We start from the raw sequence: 18,568 nt of genomic DNA, 5'->3' as shown, positions 1-18,568 counted from the left end.
CTCGCAGGGGATTCGAGAAGTGGATGTCTGTTTGTCCCTTCTCTCCTCCCTTCCTTGGTCAGGGAGACCATGGGGGTGCGATTTGGGGGCAGGGCTTTGCCAGAGCGGGCCTGGCCCCTGGCAGGTGAGAGGAGCGCAGGCCTCTTCCACGCGTGCCTGCGTTTTGCGTGAGCAGCCAGAAGGGGGCGGCAGAGAGACAGGAGTGGTCCACGGAGGAGCCCAGCTCGGAGCCGAGCCGCGCGAACCCACCGAGCCCGCGCTCAGAAGCCCGATCTCCCACCGACAGGCCGCTGGGTTCGGAAGGCTGCTGGGTCCTTTCTCTTCCCCAAGTGCAGGCAGAGCCCCCTGGAGCCATGGCCAGCCCTTCTGGCAGCCCCGAAGACTCGGGCAAGCTCAGAGGCAGGGATGGCTGGCAGAGGCGGGAGGAGGAGGATGCCCCTCCGGAGGAGAAGAGATTGAAGCTGGGGCTGGAGGGAGGAAGCGCAGCGCAGGAGGAAGGAGAAGACGCGCCACGTCTGGGCAGGGAAGAGACCGGCACCCAGACAGGTGGCGAAGGCAGAGGTGTAAGTGAGCGGGGGCTCAGGAGGGACGGGGGCTAGAGGTGGGGTGGGGTGGGCGGGGATGCTCCCCGTCGGCAGTCAGGTCCAAGTTGATAATTGGGCAGCAACTCCTGCAGGCAGGCGCGGTGTGACAGCTCGTGGGGACCTCCAGAGAAACTAGATGCTTGGTTGTTGGTCGCAACCCCCTTCTTGTTTATGTAGCATCGACTTGCTGATTCTCCCACGCCGTCGTTGTATCTGGCTGGGAGACCCATGGGTTCTGCGGTTGGCCAAAGAGGGGAAGAGGAAGCCCTGTGTCCTGGGGGCCCCCTGAAGGGGAAGGAGGTGAAGGGAAGGAGGGCTCTGAGCAGCCCTCACCCTACACCTCCCTCCTAGACAGTGCTGTTTTAGGTGTCTTTTTGAGACTTTACTCCGGTGTGTGTTTCCCTCACCTGGTAAGGGGTTTGGGTGGGAAATGCCTCAGCATAGGTTCTGCCAGACCCTGTTCTGTCAGCATGTGGGCTGGCAGCAGCTCGCCCTGCCCCTCACCTGCCCTGTATCTTCCTGTCATTGTTCCCCATTCTGGTTGGGCAGTGAGAGTTGAGAGAGAAAGCAGGTGGCTTCCACCCCCAAGTCACTCTTCTCTCCTTATCCTTTCAGAGAGGGACAGTGAGGCAAAGTTCTGTGCATTCTCTCGGGTGCTACCTGGCTGTGGTCCCTGCTGCCTGAGGGTATGCATGAGGGTGTTTTGTTGCATACGTGCATGGTTACATGAGTCACTAGGCATGTGTGTGATGGAGGTCAGTGCCCCGCTTGACCCCTTGGTTCCCGCTTTCTGCTTCTTTTCTTGAATCTTCCAATTGTGACCTGGTTGACCTTACATTTGGGGAGCACATGAGTCTGGAGGACAGATGAGGGTTGGCTGGATAGCTGTCCCCATGGCAAGGGCTGCTACTTTGAGAGTTTTTAATGGATAACGGGGTTAACCTTTTTGTTTCTTACAAATATTTTTATTCTTGACCATTTGCTTGGCTGAGCTTGTCTTAAAAATTTGATTAGTGACTAGTGAGCCCTGTGAGAGAGTTCCCCTTCTTTCTCCCAAATCCACATAGCCAGCTGCTGCCTGTCTCCGTTCACCTGGCTGCATCAAAGCCCAGCCGACCCGGTGTGGGGCTGCTCCCAGGCACTGCTTCGGAGACCTTACCTCCCTATGATTGTGATTGTGTTCATATTGTGGGCCACTTGGACACCAGAACCAGGTGAATTTCTGTCTCAGATGCCAGAAGAAGGATAATCCTTATGGAAGGTTTATTGGGACACATCCCATGGAAAGAGTGAGAGGGATGTGTCGCAGTGTGGTGAGAGGAGAGGCCCTGTCAGAAACATGATTATGGGGGCAGTGCGGTGCTGAAACTTTTACTGTTGGAAGCCCCTCTCTCTATCACTTCCCTCGTTACTTGGGACTTTGCCAAAGACCAGGATATGAGGGTGGGAGGAAGTGACCCAAGTGCAGTGGGATGCTTAGGAATGTGGGTTTGAATCCTGGCTCTGACCTTCCTTTGCTTGGTGACTCAGAGTGAGTCACTTAACCTCTCTGAGCCTTGGTGTCCTCACTGGTGAAATGGATATGTCAGCAGGCCTTGTTTCACGGGATTATTATCCCTGAGATTAAGTAAAGGTTACCCATAGAAAGCACTTAGCATTAAGCCTGACACATAGTATGTGCTCAGTAAATGTGGTTTAGTACTGAAATTCACTCCATGCAGCTTGCTTGCTGTCATCTTTAGTTCTGGGGGTGCATCACAGGAGATGAGGGTCTTAGGCCAGAATCTCCACATTAAGTGCTTTCTGAAGGTTAAGAAATTATGTGCAGGTGATGAAACTTTTAAAAGGCAGAAACCCTATTGAACTTTTTGTTTCACAAAGAGAAATTGGGATGCCATGGTTTAAAGGATTATGTCATAACTGGACAGAAACTGTCCTTGTTTCCTGAGCCTGAATCCAATTTTCTCCTTTTGGGGCACCTGGATCTTCTGGAGGAAGTCACCCTTCACAGTGGGGGTGTCTTGGTTTTCAAGTTTAAAGGTTGGCCAAGCCTGTGCTGCCCAGAATGCCTGTCAGACAGATTTCTCCTCCCTTGTAGTTTCTACAGGAATATTCTCTTTAAAGAGCCCAGGAAGCAGTTTCGGGCTGGTGCCAGAGCAGCAGCTATTTTTTTGAGGAGGAAAGCCCATTTCTTCACTCACAGACCATGTCCAAATGGAGAAAGAAGGACAGAATGCTTTTTCATGAGATTTTTGTCTGTGTAGACCATTAGCTTGGCTAAAATGTCAAAAACATCCTTGTTCTTTAATAGCAGCTTATTTTTAGGTGCAGATCATTTTGGGCTTTTCTCTGCAGAAGCTGCATGGATATCACCTCCCTGTCCATGTTGCATCTAGATGTTTCTAAAGGATAAAATACCCCTTCCCTTCACTGGGTCCGGAGCTTTGGATGGCTGAGGTTTACATGTGACTGGTTATCCTTCAAAGTGGCTCCCAGGCTTGGCTCTTGCCTTTAAGGTAGGGGGGTTTCTTTCCTCTGGTGGTTGCTACGGAGTGCTTTGAGGAGATAAAATGGGGGCTCAGGAGCCATCTCAGTGCAGAGCTCTGCTGGAGGTGTGCCAGGAGGAGGGTGTGTGCCTAGTGAGGGCTGATCTCCCATCAGGGATCAGAAGTTTCACAGACTCCTTTTGCCCCCTCAGGACCAGTGCTGCTGAGAAGGTATCAAAGAACCAATCCTCCCAGAGCCTTTATTGACTCCTTTAAAGTGACCCCAGGGTGATTCTGGCCTGCAGCTCTTCCTGGGGGTAGAGAAGGGTCTCTTCTAGGTAATTGGTTATCAACCTTAGTTGTCTGTTCAGCTTTTCTCAAATCTGGAAACTTGGCATAGACTTCTGGGTTGTGCTGGGCAGAGGTGAAACCCCCTGTTGGAATCCCCATTCAAGAGTCCCCAGGATTGAGACCAGAGTGCAGAGGTTATCATCTGTAGGGGTCCCCCTACAGAGGAGAGTCCAGACTGCCGGTCTCTCCCAGCTCACTGGTGATAGTCTGCACCTGAGTGTCTCAACTTTGGCACTAGTGACATTTGAGGCCAGATCATTTTGTGTTGTGGGGAGCTCTCCTTAGCAGCATCCCTGGCCTGTAGCCACTGGATGGCATTAACACTGCCTCTCCATCACTAGTGTGACAACCAAACATGTCCCCAGACATTGCCAAATGTCTAGGGCTTGGAGAGGAGGCAGATGAAATACCTTGTCTGAAAGCCACGGGTCTACACTTGTAAAACTGTTTCAGAGAGTAGGTGTTAAGTTTGGGTTCTTGCTGTACCACTTATGAGCTATGTGGCCATGGTAAATTTATTCAATTTTTATGGGCCTCAGTTTCCTCATCTGTAAAATGGAAGAGTGAGATAGAACCTCAATGGGTTGTTATGTTGGCATTCAATACAATTACAAGATAACAAACAGAAATGGTTTAGGAGAGCACAAAACAAATGGTCAATTCCATTTTTACTTATTTGGGTGAGTCAGACTCTGTCTCCCATCCCCTTATCCATTTGGTGAGGTGCGAGGGAGGAACATCATCCACCAAAACCTCAGATTGGATTTGTGTAGCATCTTGGTTTTCCACATGGAATTCACCAGTTTCTCTCCAATTTCCTCCTTGGTTTTCTGGGTCCAGGATTCCAGGAGGCAGGGGTGTGGGCAGTCAGAGCGGGTGGCACTCAGTTCACTCCCACACGGGAGAATTCCAAAGCTGGCTTGCCACGACAGGGCTTTTGGACCAACATCTGGGTTTCTGGATTCCCATTTGAGCACAGCTGGACTCCACAGGGCTGACGCTTTCTCTGCTGAAATATAGATATTTCCCTGGCAACAATCTCTCAAGCTGACATGAAGACATGGCCACCCACCGGAACACGGAGCTGCATGGGCTCTCCTATAATTTGTGAGGCAAGCTTCTGAGGACTGCAGTGTGGAAGTGAGAAATTATAGGAGGTTCCCTCATTCTCCAAGGGCCAAAAGTGGGGTGCATGTTGGTGGTGGAGGGTCCTCCAAGGAGGAAAAAGGCATGGAGGGCATTCCTTTCTGTTAGAACAGAGAGGTACAGGCCACACACTGGATGGCTCAGATTCTTCTGGGGAGGCAGGTGCCTCTGTGCCTGCATTAGTTTTGGATTGTGAGCTGTGTAGCCCTTACTATAATCATTTCAGGAACATTTAACCCCAGTGCTGGCAAACCAGGGCTTGGTTTGGACTTCTCAGCTAGAGAGATGCAGACTGCTGGGCGATATTCTCCTGATTCTTTTCATTTTGGTGAGATGTTTGTTGTCTTTTTTTGTTCTCTGGAACATGATTTGGAGCTGAAGGAGCAGGAGAGAGACCAGTTTGGGTGCTGACACAAGGGTCTATGTCAGGGATGTGGTGGCTGTGATGGTGGTGATGGTAGTGAGTGGAGTTGCGTGCCTGAACAGAGGAAAGCTTATGAGATACATTAAAGACTTAAGTATGTATTTAGTATGGCAATGAGAAAGAGGCAGGGTCGGATTGACTTCCAGAATGGCAGGGAAGACTATGAATTTGGTTTTGGACTTTGGCTAAGGTTGCTCTCAGACCCAGGTGACAATGTCTAACAGGATAGACAGGTCTGGGGCTGGAGATTCAGACTTGAGAGTCATCAGTGTAGATGGTACTCGAGGCCGGGGGACACCTGAGGTTGATTGGGGAGAGAGTGGAGAGGCAAGAGGAGGGGATTTGGTATAAGCATGAGGAAATCTTAATGATGAGGAGAAGAATCCATGAGAGGCATCAGAGGAGCAGCAGGCAGAGGATATGTGGCTCCACAGACACGAGGAAAGGGTGAGGGTTGGTCGTGTTATAGAGAGCCTGTTGGATTTCATATATCATGCTCATGAGGTCTTAAGGGAATTTAAATGGAGGCTGGTTGTGTGTGTGTGTGTGTGTGTGTGGGGTGTGTACCAGGATTTACCCTAAGTCTGGGTATTCCAGCGCCCAACCAGGGTGTGTGCCCCGAAGCAGGGAACACTCATGGTCTTGACTCTTGCAAAACTATAGTTTGTATTCATGAATTCTGTCTTCCTCGCAACACTCAGCTGTCACTTTTCCAGGACCCAGCCTTGGTGGAGAGTCCTGCCCTGGCAGTGTTCCTTAGCATAAGATGGTGCCATTAGGAGAACTTCACTTCTCAATACTGAGGGCCGTTTTCATTCCTTCTTTTCATTCCTTCTCTAAGTATTTGAGCAGCTCCTATGTGCCAGGTGCTGGTCTAGGTGCTAGCCTTCAAGATGGTTCAGTTCCTTTTCTCTTGGAGAAACTGCTCTAGTGGTGGGGACAGACTCTGGTCTATGGGCCAAAGGTGGCCCCTTCCTTGTGATTGTAAATAAAGTTTTATTGGCACATAGCTGCACCTATTCATGTACATATTGTCTATGGCTGCTTTCCTGCTTCAATGGGAGAGTTGAATAGTTGGGCTCACAAAGCCAAAAATATTTACTCTGAGAATCTCAGGTTAAGGGGCTTTGCACCCTCATGGTGTCCCATGAGGTTTATAAGTACTGCTGCCTTTGAAATCTGTGCAGCTCTGAGGAGGAGTTGCAAAAAAAAGTGCTCAACTTGCAGGACTCCATTGGAGGGGGTACAGGTCTCCCACTCTCAACTTTATTGGTCTTTGGTGTCAGGGGCAGGACTGGAAAGGGTGAGCTTTCCTCACCCCTGTGGCAGGGCAGCAGGCTAGCGTCATCCAGGTTTTGGATGGGGGAGACAAAGGTGGAGGTGGGGAATAGTGACTTGTTCTCCTCCTAAGCATTTTCCTTAGATGGGTCCTTAGCCAGTGTTTGGTGCCCCACTTTGCACAGCTGCCCAAATCCAGTGAGGTCAGCCATCTTGGTGCTGTGAGTCTGGGGTACAGAGCTTCCAAATCACCGAGAAGAGATAAAAAAGATGGTTTTTGCAAGCACAAGAACTCAGGTTATTGAAATTAACACCCCCCCCCCCAAGTTTTATAATGTCTGGGCATGCATATTTAAGTGTCTGCCTCAAAAGCTCTCACTAATAAGCAGATGGTGCATTTAATTTCCTTTTTTTGTTCTCTGAGCAACATACAGCTTCCTGCATGGTCCTCCTTGCAGGCAACTGTACATAGGGGTGACCAAGGACTTCTGACCATCAACACAGGTCTCTAGAGGCTGCTGAGAGCCCTGTATTCCTGGGGCTGTTCCATGGAGGGACTGGTCTTTTCCTTCCTTTTCAGCCCCAGCAGAAAGTTGTCATGTTACTCACAGCCCACAGGGCTCCTGTGTTTGCCTCTCCAAAGAATCTTGGCTGCGTCTGACCCCCTGTACCTCACCAGCTGGAGAGTAGGGGTTCCAAGGAGGCTGGAGGTCCGAGGGTGCAGCCCCAGAGCCTGAGAAAAGCTGCTGGGAAGAGGATCCAAGAGGATGGTAGAGGCAAAGAGGAGAGCTCGGGTGCAGAGCAAGGACCTTGAAGGCACAAAGGAGAAAGCTGGGATTTTTAAAAACAGAGAAGAGCAGACAGCTTTAGCATGGTCCAGGTATGGCTGGGCTTTATGAATTTTACTTGTTTTCTGTTTCCCTGGCTCCTCGCTCTGTGTTCCAGGGTGTCATAGAACACTTGCGGGGGCTCTGAGAAGCTCTGGGTTCCAGTGGTCTTTGGGGAATGCAGGGACTGCCCTGAGGGTTTCCTTGGCTCTATGCCTCCTTCTGTCCAGGCCTCCATTCCCGACTATGTGCAGACCTGCCTTGCATCTCAGACCTCCGTCCTGGAGAAACCTGGACAAGGCTTGTGCCTGTGCTATGGGGCTTGTGTCTTGTGTGTATGGATAAGAAGACTTTGTGACTTGGAAACCTCTTGGCTTGAACTGGAAAACCTGGGAGGGAAAATCTATGCCCTCTTAATTTTGCTTTTTGCTTCCATATTCTGTTGACCTGATGGAGCTATAAGCCCTGGTGTGCAGGAATCAGGCTGGACAAAAGAGTCCACTTGGTCTGAGTATAATTTTGGGTTTTTTTTTTCTGCTTATTAAAACTACAGATTATTATTTATTCATTGTAAAGAATTTAAACAATACCATTATATATAAAACAAAAAGCAGAACTCCTCCTTTGTTTCTCTTCAATCTTTAAAAAATTATTTTTAAAATGTTTATTTATTTTTGACAGAGAGAGAGAGAGAGAGAGAGAGAGAGAGAGAGAGAGCGCGCATGAGTGGGGGAGGGGCAGAGAGAGAGGGAGACACAGAATCTGAAGCAGACTCCAGGCGCTGAGCTCTCAGCACAGAGCCCGACGTGGGACTCGAATTCACAGACCACAAGATCATGACCTGAGCCAAAGTCGGGTGCTCAACTGACTGAGCCATCCAGGCACCCCTGTTTCTCTTCAGTCTTGCTTCTCAGAAGTAACACTGGGAGGGGCTGAGGTATATCATTCCACACCTTTCTTTGTGTGTGTGCAAGCATGTATATCTGCACACAAATTGTTTAATTTTTTAAAAAGTTTATTTATTTTGAGGGAGAGGTGGGTAGGGAGCGGCCAAGGGGAAGGGAGAGAGAATTCCAAGCAGGCTCTGAGCTCTCAGTGCACAGTCTGACACGGGGCTTGATTCCATGAGCCGTGAGATAATGACCTGGGCCAAAATCCAGAGTTGGACACTTAACTGACTGAACCACCCAGGTGCTCCTAAATTGTTTCATTTTAATCTTTTAAAAGTACAAATGGGATAATGCTATAGTTATTGTTTGGAAAAGCCTCCTTTTAACTCAGTGATGTATATCTTTGACCTCATTTCATGTTGGAACCTGGATTCCACTGTCCTTTCCAGGCAGTTATTGTGCTGTGTGGATGCACTGTACTTTCTTTAGCCAGCTCTATACTGATAGGTCTCTGAATGGTTTCTGCTTCTTCCCTATTGCAAATGGTGTTGTGATGAATATTCCAACATACATCACTTGATTCTCTGTGCCTGTGTTTTTGTAAGATGTTCCTAGGAACAGGATATCCAGATTAGAGGGTGATCTGTGCTGAAATTTGTATCCTGGTTAAGTATGTTCCCCCGCTGCCAGCTCTCCAAGGCTCTACATGGTGCCATCCTCTATGGGGATCATTCTCCGAAGCCTGAGGGCATTGGTTAGAATGGCATTCTCTGCCTCACTTTCATCTAGGTCAGTCCACACCCTGGTACCACCCCTAGCAGGGACTCTGGCTTCCAACTCTAACAGGTGGCTTCACTCCAGAGGGAAAATTCCCTTTCCCAGACATTCTTGGTGATATTACTGCAAGTTCCAAAGTTGGCATTTGCCTCCTTCAGGCCTGTGCCACACACAGGCCTACCTGTGTGTGCTTGAGTAAGCTGATTTTGCTCTGGCCTCAGTGGCCTCAAAGGTAAATGGTGAAAATATATAGTAATAATGGCTGCCTCCCTGGGCTGCAGGACTCAGTGAAGTAACCACCACTTCCACACACTTGGCTTGTTGTGCACACTCAGCAAGAGCTGGGAGGTCATTGCTGAATGTACAGCAGGCCAGGCTGTGGCTTGACCAGGGGCTGTGTCTTCAGTACCAAGTCTAGTGCCAGGGCCTTAGGAAATGCTCAGCCAGTGACTGAAAGGCAGGGACAGAGATTGGGGCAGAGGCAGTAGGAGCAGACCAAAGGAAACGAGGCTCCCACTAGATCCCCAGATGGAGGACTCCAAGATGACCCTGCAGTCTTAGAGCCCCTGCCCCTTTCTCATCCTCGCCAAGGCCTATTGGAGTCTGCTGTGTCTTCCAGGCCAGAGCCCAGAAGCCTGAACTGGGCAGGTGCTGGTCAGCTTCCTGCTGTATCATGGCACCTCCATTCCCAACTTGGACCTGGATGCCAAGTGTCCCTGAGTTGGTAGGGACTCGGCTTGTTCTGAGCCCAGGGACAAAAAACGGGGAGATGTGGATGGATAGGGACCCCCATTTTGGCCCTTGCCTTTTCTCTTTGACTTTGGATACTGCAAGACTCACGTACACTCAAGTGTGTGTGTGTGTGTGTGTGTGTGTGTGTGTGTGTGTGTGTGTGTCTTTCTGTATGAGTTTCCAAGTCTTAGGTTGTATGGGACTAGGGTTGCCAGTTAAACTTGAGTTTCAATTAACAAATTTTTTAGTATAGGTATATCCCAGTGCAACATTTGGGACATAAAAGCAATTCATTGTGTATCTGAAATTCAAGTTTAACTGGCGTCCTGCCTTTTTACTTGCTACATCTGGCAATTCAGTGTGTGGGGTGACAGTGTGTGTTCGTGTGTCTCCATATGAAGGACTGTCTGTAAGCACAAGGATCGGGATCAATTGAGAAGACCCTTCTGGACTGCTTTAGTGGCCTAGGGGCGGGTGGGTTGGATACTCCAGCCCCCACGCCTGGGCAGTGCTCCCTAGCATCTGCCTTCTGTCACCTCTGTTAGTTTCCCTCCCATGTCTCTCCAAACACAGGGGCAAGAGCTGCCCCATCCACCCTTGTTTGGAGCACAGCTGCCCAGCCAGACGAGATGCAAACAGTTCGCAGATGGCTGCGAAGCTTTCCCCAGCTCCCTCTGCAAGGGGGCTGCAGATGAAACGGAAGTCCTGATCCTCACTGCCTCCCCCTTCCAGAAAACCTGGGCCAACAGCCACCGTGTTGCTGCTTTACACACTCCTCCCTCCTGGCGATTAAACCACATAGTGTTTTGCCAAACAAATAAAACCCTTCATTTCCACCATAAACTTGTTCACACGCGCAGGCTGATTGATCCACCAGTGTGCCTGATTCATCAGCCCTTTCTCTCAGGCGGCAAGAGGCTCTTCTCTCCAGCGCTGGTGAAGAGCTGCTTAATTTCCATCTGAAAGACGCTCAGTAGAAACCAACCACAGTTTTGAAAGCTGCTTCCTCCTGTTTTGCAGATTCCGTGTGGTTCTTGATATTTGATCTTGACTGAAATCATCTTGGGCCCTGCCCCAGGTATCACAAGCCTAAGGGTGCATTTGCGTCCAGTTGGCTGGAGGGGGGAGGGGGAGCTGTCAAGGAGAATGTTCAACGTGGCCTCTGAGTCCATAGCAACCTTTCATGGGAAATACCACCAAGGAACTTTATCCCTCCTGTTTCAGAAGAAGTTACAGTTTAGTCATTTACTGAATTTGTTATAGACAGGGTCTCAGTTTCCTTGCAACTTCTCTGTGAGGCTGGTGTTATCATTATTTGCATGTTTACTTGCTCTCTCTAGTCTCTTTAAAGCTCCTTTATTTGCAATACTGTTTTCTGCCACAGGGCCTTTGCACACCCTGCTCTCTCTGCCTAGAAAGCTCTTTCTCCCACTCCTTCACCTGGTAAACATCTTATCTGTAAGCTGACTTACCACTGTCTCAGGGAAACCTGGCCACACTGACTCAGTCACAGCAAATTCCTGATACCTGTTCTCATAGTATCAGGTGTCTTTCTGTTGTAGGTCGAAGCCCAACTATAGCCACCTATTTCTTTGGGCATGATATTTGATGAATAATTGACCCCTTTTACACTATAATCACAATGTGGGTAGGGGCCATGCTTGTTCATGATTACCATTGTCTCTGGTGTTTAGCATATGCTCAGCTACAATTTGATTAATGAATGAAGCATACCCATTTTATAGATGAGGAAATGGAGGACTAGGAATATTGCATAATTTGCCTGGTGTTATACAGCCACTTAAAGATGGGGCTGAATTAGAATGCACTGGGTTGGTCTCTGGGCACATACTATTAACCACTTCACTGTGGCAGCTTTCCAACAGCAGAAGTGAGAAAGAACACATAGAACACATATAACCAGAATCCTAAAAGTCCTCTAGTAGATGGTGTCAGGAATGTGCCTGTCTATGAGCCTTCTTAATGTATTGCATACAATGTCCCATGTTTCTGACTTGTCCTTAGCAAAGGCCTTAGTAATATTTGAAGCACAGTTATCAGTGTGGGAGGATGGATGTTTATAATTTTGAAAAAAAGAGTTTATATCATATTTAGCTTGTGTCTTCCATGGCCCCTTGATCTCTAGCTTCAGTTATGCAAAATCCACACTGCCTCTCTTGATAGCTGTTCAACTTCTTTTCCCTCTTCAAGTTGGCTTAGAACTTAATCCCATACTGAGGCCTGTTCCCTATACCTGTTCCTTATACAGGTTGACGTGAATTTTGTCAATAACTGTTCTACTTTTTAGTGAAGGCCAGATTGAAGGAAAGCCTTGAAAGGTGAAGATACCTGATGGGCGGGTAGTCACTTGAGTTAATCCAAAGGTTGGAATAAGGGAAGGGGTGCCTGGGTGGCTTAGTCAGTTAAGCGTCCGACTTCAGCTCAGGTTATGATCTCATGGTCTGTGAGTTTGAACCCCGCATTGGGCTCTGTGCTGACAGCTCACAGCCTACAGCCTGCTTTGGATTCTGTGTCTTCCTCTGTCTCTCTGCCCCTCCCCCACTTGCACTCTGTCTCTGTCTCTGTCTCTCTCTCTCTCTCGAAAATAAATAAACATTAAAAAAATAAGAAAGTAAAAAAAGGCTGACCTGGAGGATTGGAGGAGTCTCAGAACTGAGGGTCAGGCCCAGATAGAGAAAGGGATTGAGCATGCCAGTGTGAACCGTGAGTATTGGATACCCAACCCCCTTCTCCTCATGGTTAGGGAAGACTTGATGAGCCTGCTTAATTTGATGGAGGGATTGAAAAATCTTTCAGTGGAACTGTCCTGGAATGACAGCAATGTGACATAGCCAAGTTATTGATTATTGATTGCCAATTTGTCATCAGCTCAACAACTTTCAGTTACAGTTGTAATTTGCATTAATTATTAATGCAGGCTTTGACTTTCCTAATCAATAAAGGGGGTGTTCAGAGAGCAGTGATTAAGGCTGAGCACTGTCCAAAATGATGGGTATTTCATGGGCAAGTCTCCTCACCCACCCACCTGCAGGTGGGGAGAACTCCTTTGGTTTTTTAGAGGACCCTGAATAAATGGCAAATAATGCTGCTCAAGTCTTCCTCCCACCACCCATCTACCCACACATCTATCCATCTATCCATCTATCTACCATATACCCACCCATCCCCATCTACCCATTCGTTCACCCAGCTACCCACCCATCCATCCACTCATCCATTCATCCATCCATCTATCCGTCCATCATCCGTCCATCCATCCATCCATCCATCCATCCATCCATCCATCCATCTTCTTGAACCTTTGCTTATTTATTCAACAAAGACTTATTAACCAACTAATAGATTCTGGGAAGGCACTGACTCTAACGATTAAGAACACAGGCTCTGAAATCTGACTCCATGGGCTCAAACTGAGTTTCATCACCTCCTAGTTAGGTCTTTGGCAAGATATATAACTTCTCTGTGGTTCCATTTTCACATCTGATAACTGATTGTTAATTGTTCCTACTATTACTATTGCAGATATAGTGAGGATTAAATAAGATGCCACATAAAAGTATATCATTCACACTCAACAGACATTAAGTTTCACCTTATTAATTTTTGTTGGTGCTGCAGGTAACATGGTGAGCATAAGGCAGATATGTATTTGAATATGCTACAACCTATACTGTGGTAAGTTCTGTAGTAAGGGAAGGCCAGGCAGTTATAAGGGACCCTGGCGCAATATTGGGGGTTCTAGGAAAATGTTCTCTGAGGATTTGCTGTGTCAGCTGAGTCTTGCAGGATAGGTAGGAGTTGGCCTCTTGCATGGCGATCCCAGACAGTATGTGACCAAGTAACCAGTCCTTGCAATGTTGGGTCCTGGTCCCCACTGGCAGAGGTGAGTGACCCAGTCTTCCTGTCCCCTCTGCTGGAAGTCTGGGAGTGGCTATTAGGTAGGGGGAAAGGGCTGGCAATAACAGTGGCCCTCACCTATCATCGCACTCCCTCTGTGGCATCTGGAGGGCTGTGCCTAGTCTCCTGTCTGCAGAGTGAGGTCAGGCATACCAAGTCTGCTTCACTCCTGGGACTGTCAGGAGGATAAGATTAGATGGCAAGAGAGGGCCCTTTGAAAATGAAAACATTCTATTTGAATGCAGAGTGTTCTGTGACTGTGATATTTTCTGTCCTGTGAAATCATCATTGACCCTGAAAGCATCTATTCAAAAAACCAATGGAGTTAACCCTTCCTCTGTGTCTGTGCTGGGGGAGGGAATTTGTCAACGATTGTTTTTGCTGTTTTTACACACAGAGAAAACGAAGGCAGGTGCAGAAACAGGACTAGGAGTCCTACCCAGGACTCCTGGCTCCCTGACTGTGTAGGGCCTTTCAGAAACAGCCCTTGTCTAAATATTTGCAGAGGTTCCTTAGACAATATCTAAAAACAAAAGTGGATGTCAGGCGGATTCTCCACAACCAGGATGGCTCCAGAGTTGAATCAAGTGGAAACATCTCTGGAGTCAGACAGATTTGGATTTGAACCCCACGTTTTGACAGTTACAAGCTTTGGGAACTGAGCAGGTTATTTAACATTTCCAAGTGACCTTGGAAAATAGGAGACATTGTACTAAAACTCAGAAGATGACTCTTACCTGGCTCTTGTTTGGGGAGAGTGGTCAGCGGGGCAGGATTCGAGCATCCTAGGTGCTCGGCTCTGATACCAACAAAGCCCACAGTCAGTCCCACAGATGTTTCCCTTGCAGGGTTACTCTAAGGATTGAGATCATGCACACAGGATGCTGACACAGTAGTCAACATTTATGGGTATATTTTAGTGCCTTCTTTGGTGTTTTCCATAGTTGCACGTTTCCCCAATCCTTAAGAGAATTTGAATCACGTGCGAAGAGTATTTATTACTTACACCAATTTCTGGGGCTGTCTTCCAGAAATATTGATGTTTAGTGGCTCTGCTGGGATCTGCATTTACAAAAGCTCCCAGGTGAGTCTCACTTGGCTGGCCTGGCTCTGGCTCAGGGACCCAGTCCTCAGTGCATGCTTTGCTCAAATTTCAAGTTTGGCTCTTTTTCTCCATCTTGTATTACCCTCACTTCTGCTCAAGTTTCTTTCTTTCCCTTGGACTGTAAGCTCCTTGATGTCAGGGTCATTTCTTGCTTATGCTTACATCAATGAAGCAAAGCAACATTTCCAGGTGCTCAGTGGAGTGGCACTGCTTGCTGAATGGGGTCAGCCTTGAGGGCGGTGTGTGTGTGTGTGTTTGTGTGTGTGTGTGTGTGTGTGTGTGTGTGTGAGATAGAGAGAGAGGGAGAGAGAGGGAGAGAGAGAGAGAGAGAGAGAGAGAGAGAGAGGTGAATCTTTGTCAGAAGAACCTTTTTGTCCTTCATCTGCATTTGCTGTGAGTCAATGTGATTTACTCTAATGGAAGCCAGTTCAGCTTACGCAGAGGCCCTGCCCTGGAATGGAACAAGGTTATGGATGGACGGAGCTTCCGAAAGCTTTCCTGGGAAATGCTTCAGTGTCATCCTCAGCTAATTGAACTCAAGTTTTCACTTCTGTTTAACACTTCCATGGAGGCCATTTTGATTTTTTCTGTGGAGTGGGTGCTATCAGATCCCCTGTAAAAGTGTATGGAAATAACTAGGATTGAGTTTGGGGATGAAGGTACTTCATCTACTAAACGAAAACCAGTGTATCACTTCGGGCCTGGAGAAATTAATTCCTAGTGCATGGTCTTCACCATCTTCCCTCTGCTGCCCGGACAGGTGATGGAACTTCCATTAGCTTAAGCCCTAGGGTAAGTTCAGTGTGGAAACAGAGCCCCCTCCACTCCTTGCTCCTTGACATGTAGTGCACATGCAGCATGAGTGAGGACAACAACTCCTTTGGAGTCATTTGTTACTGCAGCAAAACCTAATCTAGCTTGACTGATTATGGTGAGATGTACACACACACACACACACACACACACACATACACACACACATACATATATATACATACATACATATATATACACACACACGTGAAATATATATATATTTCTTCATACATATATTTTTCATATATATATTTTGTCAACTACCAATTTCATATATATTTGAATTTGGTAGTTTTCAAAAGTCCTTTTTTATGCCCCTCCCCCACAAAAGGCAACCTTATGTTGGTTCACAAATTAAAAAACTATTTTACTGGTTTATGAAATTAAAAAATCTGGGAATCAGCAGCTTCGAGAATCACAGTGTGAGATATCTACAAGGCCAGGTTATTTCCCTTTATAGAAGTGTAGCCAAGACTTGGAGTATTTCAGTCTTTCCTATTCTATATTCCATGGGCTCTTGAAGAGACATTGATAAAACGTTAGGGCTTAAATGGTGCATGCAGCCACAAACCTGCCTGACTCAATTCCAGAGGTAGAATCCCTTCTTGGTTCAGAATGAGCTTTGTGCTGTTTTGATATTTCAACCCTTTAGGGGTATTCTGTACTAATTACATTAAAACACGACCAATGCTTCTGCTTCCTTGTCCCCAAATTAAACACCTCAATCACGCAAACATACTCTGTTGGATTTGGTGTGACTGATTTCCAACTGTCACTAAACACATAATTAGATTATATTTTTTTCCAGTTCAACTAAAAGAAAATTGACAATAAAATGCTGATCAATATGTGCAGCTTAGGAGGTAGAGCCTGCTTTGAGATGCAGAAGTGTTTGTTTTTTAAATCTATATTCTTGAGTAAAGAAAAAAAATAATCCATCTCTCTTTCCTAGAGGGGGAAGACTGAGAGCTGGTCATAGCAACAGCTTGACCATCGGAGTCTGAATTAAATAAATGCTTCCCTGGAATGAAGGGTGTGCTTCTGCTTTTCATGGGACCATGAAGCTTGCTGTCTGTCTTTGGTGGTGTGTATGTCTCTGGGTGTGTGTGTCTGTGGATGAGTGAATGTAAATGACATATGTACCTGTGTGAGTGTGTACAAAATTCCTGTGCAAACCTCAGCTTTCTGAGAATCTTAGGCTCTTGAGTCCAGTGGATGACATTTTTACAAAAATCAGTCAAAAATGAGAAAAGAAAGAATTGAAATCAGACTCACTTTTAAAGGCACCATGTTTGTGGGCAGCACTGAATTTTTTTTTTTTTTCATTTGGGATTCTACCTGCTTCCAAATGACATTTTTGCTTCCTGTTAAATGATTAGAATCAAAGGGTTAAAATTGACCACAAGCACAAAGAGTAGATAGTCTATGACTCTGTTTACATCAGCATTTCTCAACTGAGACACTATTGACATTTTTGGCTGGACATTTTTCTTTTGGGGGACCACCCTGTGCACTGTAGCATGGTTAGCAGCATCACTGGACTCTACCCATTAGGGGCTAGTAACATACCTCACAAAAATTTTCTTCAGACACTGCCAAATGTTCTGGAGAGGACAAAATTGTCCCCAACTGAAAATCACTGCCTAACATATAGCACAGAATCAGGTGAGATAAGTTGAGGCAGTTGGCAGTCAGGGGTGAATAGTGACTAAAAGTGGGGTGGGGCTCCTGGGAGGGGTCTTAATGATCTGTTTCTGGGTCTAGGTGTTGGTTATATGAGTATGTTCAGTTTGTAATAAATTTATTGAGTGCACTCTTGGCGTGCGTACTTCTATATGTATAACTCAATAAAGCATTAAAAAATCAGTCATAAGAGGAATGATTTGCAGAATCGAATGATTGGCACAAAGACTGATCACCTTAATTTGAACTGGTGTCAGATGACCATGAAAAGCACCCAAGGTGAGTCTTTTAGAGTGTTAGCCAAGGAGAGGAGTGTGTGTGCGCATGTATATACACATAGTAGGCTTTTCTAGTTACTTGGAATGAGGAGGTCTTATTCTGAAGGCAGGAAGGGTGACACAAGTGAAATACCCAAACATAGAGATTTCTAAATGGATTTGCTGAACTCTGCGCAATCCACACAACTCATGCTTCTGGCACACACCTGTGTCCATATAAACATGAGTTTATAGCAAGGATTATACATCGGGTTTGAGATGAGTTGGAGAAATCATGGTGACACTGAGAATTTGGCCACAGTGCCTTGGAGATAGCTACCTACAGTTTCTGGAATCCTGATTGCACTTCTGGAACTCCTGGTTGCCATCTGTCTCCTGTTCATTCAATAAACACGTATAGTACCACTGTGTGCCTAAAACTTGCCAAGAGAGGAGGATAAAAGGGTGATTATGACATGGAATCCATCGAAGATGAGTATTATAACACAAATCAGATCAGAACCCAAGATCTTGCTGGGCAAGTGCCTTGATAGCCCTCATCCTGTAGTCTATGTAAGAATGAAGGACATTTTTTTTCATTGCACATGAAAATGTATTGTGTTTCATATATACAAATACAGTTTGTGTTAACTCTGCAGTATAACTATGCTCATATTCTTAGCATTTTTTTGAGAGATTTGTTTCTCAGCAAATCGTCTCTAGAGTATGTTGAACTGGAAATTTACTTAGAAGCAATAAAAGGTACAGGAAAGTCAGGCCTTATGCAGGAAGTTCTAAAGTCAACATGGGAAAAACAAAAAATTCAGTAGAGTCAACATTACCCTTGAAAATCCCCTTCATATTTCATAAAATACAGAGATCAGACTTACCACAGCTCACCAAGTCGAACCCAGCACATCTCCTCCAGGGTTAGGGTAGTTTCTTTGGTACGTAGCTGATGAAGTCATTGAGGGGTCACATTTTATGAATAATTGTGTCTTAACACCAGAATAATTTATCAAAGTGAGATATTCTCACTAGGAAGAGTAAATAGCAATGATCTCCTATTGTGAAGACGGTTTGTAACTCCTCTTTCTCTCTCTTTCCCTCTCTTTGTTCTTGCTAAGTACCAATAGTTCATTTCCCACAGATTAAAAGAGCCCAAGTTGGTCTGTACCTATGAGTGGAATTGCTGGATGATACAGTAACTCAATATTTAGCTGCCAGGCTGTTTTCCACAGTGGCTGAACCACTTGATGTTCCTACCAGCAGTGTAATGAGTGTTCTACTTTCT

General features: G+C 46.5%; 1 protein-coding gene across 22 annotated transcripts in view; it reads left to right on the top strand.

Annotated features, from left to right (window-relative positions):
- The first annotated feature begins 280 nt into the window (after positions 1-280).
- The window catches only part of RBFOX1 (RNA binding fox-1 homolog 1), a 2,070,746-nt gene continuing 2,052,458 nt past the window's right edge, over positions 281-18,568 (top strand). For 4 of the 22 annotated variants that reach the window (XM_058711264.1, XM_058711263.1, XM_058711244.1 and 1 more), the window contains exon 1: positions 287-563. In XM_058711264.1, the coding sequence (XP_058567247.1) occupies positions 354-563 (210 nt within the window). In that variant the 5' untranslated portion in view covers positions 287-353. Of the gene's footprint in view, positions 564-18,568 lie in introns of all 22 variants that reach the window. The other 18 variants (XM_058711253.1, XM_058711251.1, XM_058711254.1 and 15 more) reach the window with 9 other exon arrangements.

The sequence above is a fragment of the Neofelis nebulosa genome, chromosome 18, assembly GCF_028018385.1.
Source record: "Neofelis nebulosa isolate mNeoNeb1 chromosome 18, mNeoNeb1.pri, whole genome shotgun sequence".
In the NCBI taxonomy this organism is placed as follows: domain Eukaryota; kingdom Metazoa; phylum Chordata; class Mammalia; order Carnivora; family Felidae; genus Neofelis; species Neofelis nebulosa.
Note: the sequence above shows the minus strand (reverse complement) of the source record. Positions and strands in the feature narration are given on the sequence as shown.